At 46.9% G+C, this 8254-nt stretch overlaps 1 protein-coding gene across 1 annotated transcript; it reads left to right on the top strand.

Moving 5' to 3' along the window:
• The first annotated feature begins 565 nt into the window (after window positions 1–565).
• LOC123187619 (cysteine proteinase inhibitor 8) lies at window positions 566–1257 on the top strand. Its single transcript, XM_044599533.1, has one exon. The coding sequence runs from the start codon at window positions 679–681 to the stop codon at window positions 1048–1050; it is 372 nt and encodes a 123-aa protein (XP_044455468.1). The 5' UTR covers window positions 566–678; the 3' UTR covers window positions 1051–1257.
• Window positions 1258–8254: the final 6997 nt, after the last annotated feature.

The following is an 8254-nucleotide window of genomic DNA, read 5'->3' as shown; positions in this document are numbered from 1 at the left end:
GTCATAGTTTCTCCAAGAAATGTTGAAATTTTTGAGAAAAACAACGGATCTGCCACTGTAAAAATTTTTAGAACAATCTGCCTCTATAACTACTACTTAAAATTTAGCGCTGCGTTTTACCACGGCAGACTTGCTAGCTCGACTCGACTCGACTCGCTATCAACCGTGCTCTGTATCCTGAGGTCCGGAGTTCTACTCCGCACGCCTCATTTTCTTCATGAAGATTTACATTCGCCGTTTGCAAATGAGGCCGGCCCGTTTGCGTGCCCTTGGGGGAAAGCTCTACTCTTGGACGCACGCGACGCAGGCGTCCAATATTGGCCCTCCTTGCCGACAGTAAAAAAATTAGAATAAAGAAACTGAAAACCGCCGAAAAAACCGTTGGCGCACTCTGGAATGTGCCGAGGGGCCCTATGAAGCTTCAAAAAGTCATATAGGGAGGCCGAATGAGATGCAGCGTTCACGTTCACGTGCATTGTTTGCGTCCAAAAAGTCATTCGCTCTCCTGTCGCCACTTCCCATGGGCCCTTGGCACCAAGACCGTTCAATAAATTCGCCATCACGACCCAAGTGCGCCCAAACCAAACCGCCTTCACGCAATCACTTCCTTCGACGCTTCCAGCAGATCCACCACCGCTCCCAATTCCCAACCCCCAAGACCAGTCTCCAGTCATCTCCATGGCGCGGGGACCCGTCCTCCTCCTCCTCGCCCTCCTCGTCGCGGGCCTCGCGGCCGCCGCCCCGGCGGTGGCGCTGGGCGGCCGCGGCGCGCGGGTCGGCGGGTGGGGCCCCATCCCGGACGTGAGGGACGCGCACATCCAGGAGCTGGGCGGGTGGGCGGTGGAGCAGCACGCGAGGCTGGCCAGCGACGGGCTGCGGTTCCGCCGGGTCACGCGCGGCGAGCAGCAGGTCGTCTCCGGCATGAACTACCGCCTCTTCGTCGACGCGGCCGACGGCTCCGGCAACAGCGCGCCCTACGTCGCCGAGGTCTACGAGCAGTCCTGGACCAACACCCGCCAGCTCACCTCCTTCAAGCCGGCGGCCAACTGATCCGACCCCCTCCGGCGCATGCCGATCCGCGTCCGCTCCGGTTAATCTCGTCCGCCCGTCCTTTGTGTAGTTTGTAGTACTGCTAGTGCTGCCAATAAATGAGTCGTGCGGTTTGGCCGTCCCGCCTGCAGTTCATCATCCTGACTACTACTACTACTACTAGTGTATTTGGCAAATAAAATTGTGAGTACTCTGAGATTGTTGTGATCCCTGGCTGTCACCCATTGCTTGATTTGGAAGGAAGGGGGGTGGTTTCACTGCACGCTCACGTGCACTGCTTCGCTAAGGCGATGATTATCTTATCTGTGAAGTTTCTGGAACCGAATGTTGTGCCAAAACCCCGTGAGGAAATTTGCTTTAGATTCTGGAAGCTTGTGTGCTTTATTTTATTTTTTAGATTCTGGAGGCTTGTGTAAAGTTATGCAAGCCGCTGTTTTCTGTTTCACGTGGATAAAATCTGGCTTTCTCGTAGTGTCTGAATTTCATTCACTCACTCACTATCGGGTCATGTGAGGGCATGTCTTTATCAGTGAACTGGTGCGCGTTCTTTGTTTTCAATTGAAAAACTAGCCAGGAGTCGCTGATTTAGACCAGGTCGTGTCTCACCGAACGCACAAGTTGTGCCAAAACCCCGTGAGGACTTGCTTTTGGAGGCTTGTATAATAATGTCACGGTCATGCAAGTCGGCGATGCTAGTTGCAGCTGCAAATACTTTCTTCGTCCGAATAAATTTGTCCCAATCTTGTTCTTCATGTTGGAAATATAAGTAAGTTACTATGAGATTTAATCCGGATAATTAGAAAATAAATCATGACTATAGTAGCAGAGATTAAACTAATCATACGAACTAGCATAGCAGATGAACAGATCACATCTAGGGCACATACTAGAAACATGAATTCTATCACGATCTCGAACAGGAATGATAGAATCACATACGGTGCAGCGGGAGCAGCACCGCCGGTGTTGACGTTGTCGCCCATGTCGTCGAGGATGAGGTTGCCGAGGTCGGGGAAGAAGTCGTCGTTCGTGAAGTCGTCGCTGCCAGCAATCGCGCGAGTGTGCTCCTCAAAAACCTGATCGCCCCTCTCCCGTACAAGATCACCAGAGGCAGGGTTCCGGAGGCCTGCTGTCCCTTCTCCCGGTACATGCCGAAAGGAGGAATGGAGAAGACTTGTTTGGCGGCGCAATGATCTGAAACGGTGGTGAGAAACCATACGAAGCGACGGCGGCTAGGGTAGACGTCCGCTTGACTATATAGTGCGGGCCGGGCAGGTCGTGGGAGTAAACCCCACGTCCGAGACAATGTGCATAGCTCTGTCCTCGGCTCGGCTCAATGCCGCAATCCGCGGCGCGGCGTGGCGAGGTGAGCGAGGAGGAGGAGCGCGCGTGTAGGTCTCCTCTTCTCATGCTCATACAAGTGGTAGAAGAGCTCAACTTATAAAGAGGTGCAACTCTCTCTCAACTTCCAGGGTGGGACTAAACTTTAGCCTCATTCACTCCACTCACATGTGTGCATGAATGGGCCAAGAGAATTTTAGAATTTTAATTGGGCTTTGGGCCAAAGGCCTACTAGCAAAATCCCAACAATTCCCCACAAAGTTTCATTGGCACATCTCATCATTTAGTTCCAAAACATTGTTTATATACCGGTGCTTAGTGGAGACTGTGAAGTTGAACTTCCACTTAGAGATTTATGCTACACTAGATCACAACTTAAATAGTGGACTATACCTTGAACTACAAGTTTTCTGCGAGACTAGTCTCACACAAATTCTTGACCGATACTGGGCTGCCGCAAGGCTTCCCCGCGGGTGGAGCGTATACGTCGTACTCCAGGGGCTTTTCATGAATTTATTAGAGAACACCCAATTCTCACAGACTGCGATGTTAACAGTCAGATTCATATAGATGTGTTCCTCAGAAGATGTTCTGCAGGACAACATCTCTGCTTACCCGAATAAGCCACTTGTAACACATTAAGATAAGTATCAACCTGCCATGCAGATCAGGAGAGTATTGCATCTTCACGGAGTGGGATAGTTAATATAGGGATACTCTCTTCTCAGCTGACCAACAGCTTGTCTCCCACTTCTACTTCACTCTCCGATCACATAGAGTGGGTTACCACTATGGACAACTCATGCGGTGGGTCTCAAGCCCATCTCCATCGATGCATTATCTATCACGTTATGTGATAGACCCTTTGTGAAGGGATCTGCCAAGTTTTTCGATGTTTGGATATAAACCAACGTAATAACTCCGAAGTTCCTCAATTTTCTGACAGATTTTAGTCTCCTCTTCACATGTCTTGAGGACTTTATATTGTCCTTTGAACTGTTTATCGTGACGATCACAATTTGATTATCACAGTTCATCGGGATAGGGGGTATTGGTTTTTCAACCATAGGTAAGCCCATCAAGAGTTCACGAAGCCACTCTGCTTCAAAAGTGACAGTGTCTAATGCTGTGAGTTCTGTTTTCATAGTTGACCTCGTTAAGATGGTCTGCTTGCAAGACTTTCAGGAAACAGCGCCACCACCAACTGTAAAAACATAACCACTTGTGGCCTTAATCTCATCAGTATCAGATATCCAGTTTGAGTCACTATAACCCTCCAGTACCCTTGGATACCCGGTGTAGTGAATCACATAGCTCGTGGTGCCTTTCAAATAGCGCATAACTCTCTCAAGCGCATGCCAATGATCATCTCCCGGTTTTGACACAATCCGACTCAGCTTGCTCATAGCAAAAGAGATGTCAGGCCTCGTGGCACTCGCCAAATACATAAGCGAGCCAATAATCTAAGAATACCTCAGTTGATCTCTAGCAATCCGTCGGTTCTTTCGAAGCAACACACTAGCATCATATGAAGTTGGAGAAGGCGTGCAGTTGCTATACCCAAAATGACTCAAGACCTTTTCCACATAGTGAGACTGAAGCAGTGTGATCCCACCATTCTCATCTCTCAACAGCTTGATGTTTAAGATAACATCAGCTACTCCTAGATCCTTCATCTCAAAACAACGAGATAAGAAATCCTTAACCTCCTTGATTAAATCAAGTTTGGTTCCAAAGATCAGTATGTCGTCGACATACATACAAAGAATAACTCCTTCACCCCCACCATAGCGATAGTACACACACTTGTCATCATCATTTACTACAAAGCCGGCAGCAGTTAATGTTCTTTCGAACTTCTCATGCCACTCCTTAGGAGCTTGTTTAAGGCCATATAAAGACTTTAATAACTTGCACACCTTTCTTTCCTGACTAGGTACTACAAAATCATCTGGCTGACCCATGTAAATTTCCTCCTTCAACTCTCCATTGAGGAAACTTGTCTTAACGTTCATTTGATGAACGAGAAGACCATGTGAGGCAGCCAGTGATATTAGCACCCGAATTATGGTCAGCCTAGCCACGAGTGAGTAAGTATCAAAAAAGTCTTCACCTTGTTTCTGGGTATAACCCTTGGCCACAAGCCGTGCCTTATACTTTTCAATCGTACCATCAGGTCTAAGCTTCTTCTTAAACACCCACTTACATCCTACAGATTTGCACCCATAAGGATGGTCAGTGATCTCCCAAGTACCATTAGTTAAGATGGAATCCATCTCTCTACGAACAGCTTCCTTCCAGTAGTCAGCATCAGGAGATGCATAGGCTTCTGAAATAGTCCTGGGTGTGTCATCCACAAGGTACACAATGAAATCATCACCAAAAGACTTTGCAGTCCTCTGTCTCTTTCTCCTCACAGGAGTTCCATTGTCACCCACAATAGGATTCTCAACGTGTTCCATTGCAATAGTGGGTTCAGGAATTACAGCGAATTCCTCACTAGATGGAGTATGTATCTCCTGATTTGATGAACTCGACATATCCTTCATAGGAAATATGTCCTCAAAGAAAGTTGCATCATTCGACTCCATAATCGTACCAACATGCATGTCGGATACCTTTGATTTTATTATCAAAAATCTATATCCAATGCTATGAAAAGCATAGCCCAGAAGAACACAATCCACGGTTTTTGGTCCAAACTTGTGCTTCTTGGGAATTGGTATATTGACTTTCACCAAACGACCCCAAGTAGGTAGGTAAGAGAGTTTCGATCTTTTCCTTTCCCATTCCTCAAACGGAGTCATGGTCTTATGCTTTGTGGGAACTCGGTTTAAGACATGACACGCAGTCATTAGCGCCTCCCCTCACCATTCCTTGGAAAGACCCGATGTATCTAACATGGTGTTAACCATATCAGTTAGAGTTCGATTCTTTCTTTCGGCTACCCCATTTGACTGAGGTGAGTATGGAGGCGTCCTCTCATGGATTATACCATGTTCCGCACAAAACAGATCAAATTCATTGGAAAAGTACTTTCCACCACGATCAGACCTAAGCCGTTTAATTTTTCGATCAAGTTGGTTCTCTGCCTCAGCTTTATAGTTTTTGAAAAAAGTTAAAGCCTCATCTTTTGATTTTAGAAGATACACATAACAATATCCAGTGGAGTCATCAATCAACGTCATGAAGTATCTCTTTCCACATTTTGTCAACACGCCATTCATCTCACAAAGACCAGAATGTATAAGCTCTAGTGGCGCCAAGTCTCTTGCCTCTGTAGTCTTATGGGACTTGCGAGGTTGCTTAGCTTGCACACATACTTGGCACTTAGAGCCTTTGATAGTAGAGATTTTCGGAATAAATTCATATTGGCTAGCCGCGTCATGCAACCAAAGTTAATGTGACAAAGTCGTGAATGCCAAATATCAGACTCATTGTTGTGGCAAACATTATTAATAACTTTAGTGCAAATATCTGATAAAGACGGGCGAAACAAGCCTCCGCTCTCATAGCCTTTTCCAACAAATTGTCCATACTTAGAAATTACAACTTTATTGGATTCGAAAACCAACTTAAAACCATCTCGACATAAACGGGAACCGCTAATGAGATTTTTATTTATGGACGACACATGATGAACGTTCTTCAGGCGCATAGTCTTCCCCGAAGTAAACTTCAGATCGACCGTACCAACACCACGAACGATGGCATGTGACCCGTTCCCCATCAGCACGGGTGAAGTCCCTGTTACCTGGTAAGAAGAAAACATGGAGGCGTCAGCACAAACATGTACATTGGCACCGGTGTTAATTAACCAATCAGGGGATTGAAATACTGAAAGGATGGTAGGAAAAATACCGTACCCTGATTCCTTCATATCAATATCACCGATGACAACATTAGCGGACTTGCCGCTCTTCTCATGTTCGCGCTCCTCAAAGCGGTTAGGACACTTCGGAGCCCAGTGATTAGGATCACCGCAGATATGGCAAAGTCCCTTCCCCTTATGAGAATTCTTCTTGAAGTTGTTAGAATGTGATGGCTTGTTCTCTGTATCAAACTTGCCTTTGCCCTGAGTTTTGTTCTTATTGTTTTTGAACTTGTTGGGCTGGGAGTTCTTCTTCTGTACCATGTGGGCACTAGAAGCTCCCTCAGCAACTCGAGCACGTGTGTCATTTGCTCTCGCCTTCTCTTCAACATCAAGAGTACCAATGAGATCCGCAACGGAAAACTCCTGTCTCTTGTGTTTCAGGGAAGTAGCAAAATTGTTCCACGAAGGTGGAAGTTTGGCAATGATGCCTCCGGCAACAAATTTTCCCAGCAACACACACTTGAAGTACTCAAGTTCTTTTGCGAGCGACTGTATCTCATGAGCCCGTTGTACAACAGAGCGCTCATCAGTCATCTTGTAGTCATAGAATTGCTCCATGATGTACAACTCGATGCCGGCGTCCGAGGCACCAAACTTGGCCTCGAGCGCAGCCCACATGTCCTTGCCGTTTTCAAACGACATATACGAATCCACAATGGAATCATGCAGAACACTCATAAGAGTGCCTTTAAAGAGAGTATCGATCTTCTCAAAGGCTTCCAGCTGTGCTGGATTAAGATCGCCATCAGGCTTGCCCTTGGTGGCGTCATAGACTCATAGCAGCCCATGGTCTAAAACCAGTAGACTGCTCTCGTGCGCCACCTCTTATATTGCGCCCCCCTTAAAGGCGGGCGGCTTCAGATGCGCACCAAAACCACTCGGAGTAAATTGCCTATAATCAGGTTTTTGGATTGTCGGAAATATGAGCAAGTTACTACGAGATTTAATCCGAATAATTAGAAGATAAATCATGACTACATTAGCAGAGATTAAATTAATCATGCGAACTAGCATAGCAGATGAACAGATCACATCTAGGGCACATACTAGAAACATGAATTCTACCATGATCTCGAACAAGAAGGACAGAATCACATACGGTGCAGCGGGAGCAGCACTGCCGGCGTTGACGTTGTCGCCCATGTCGTCGAGGATGAGGTTGCCGAGGTCGGGGGAAGAAGTCGTCGCTGCCAGCAGTCGCGCGAGTGCGCTCCCCAAAAACCTGATCGACCCTCTCCCGTACAGGATCACGAGAGGCGGGGTTCCGGAGGCCTGTTGTCCCTTCTCCCGGTGCACGCCGAAAGGAGGGATGGAGAAGACTTGCTTGGCGGCGCAATGATCTGGAACGGTGGTGAGAAACCATACGAAGCGGCGGCCGGGCAGGTCGTGGGAGTAAACCCCACGTCCGAGTCGTCACGATCCAAAAAAATCGGAAACGGTTCAGTAATTAACGCGTCCGTTAATTATTAATTAATGACTCATTAATTTTCCCGAGCAGCAAAAATATAGACAACGTGCATAGCTCTGTCCTTGGCTCGGCTCAATCCCGCAACCCACGGCGAGCGAGGAGGAGGAGCGCGCGTGTAGGTCTCCTCTTCTCATGCTCATACAAGTGGTAGAAGAGCTCACCTTATAAAGAGGTGCAACTCTCTCTCAACTTCCGGAGTGGGATTAAACTTTAGCCTCACTCACTCCACTTACATGTGTGCATAATGGGCCAAGAGAATTTCAGAATTTTAGTTAGGCTTTGGACCAAAGGCCTACTATCAAAATTCCAACACTTCAAATAAATGTATCTAACACTAATTTAATGTTACTTATATATATTTGAGGGACAATATTTGTTCTTGAGCCAGTTCGTTTTTGCGGAGAGTATCTCTCTACATCGTCGTACATCGTTGGGTAGTAAACACTGTCAGAAATGTGGGAGGGATAAAAGGTGGAGTTCACTTCTATTTTTGCAACTCTGCTCGCACGTGGTCGCGTGGA

The sequence above is a fragment of the Triticum aestivum genome, chromosome 2A (assembly GCF_018294505.1).
Source record: "Triticum aestivum cultivar Chinese Spring chromosome 2A, IWGSC CS RefSeq v2.1, whole genome shotgun sequence".
NCBI lineage: Eukaryota > Viridiplantae > Streptophyta > Magnoliopsida > Poales > Poaceae > Triticum > Triticum aestivum.
This window is presented reverse-complemented; position numbering and strand designations above follow the sequence as displayed.

Bases quoted from the DNA above. Each gene is read 5' to 3' on its own strand.
- LOC123187619 (XM_044599533.1), top strand. From the start codon at position 679: ATGGCGCGGGGACCCGTCCTCCTCCTCCTCGCCCTCCTCGTCGCGGGC.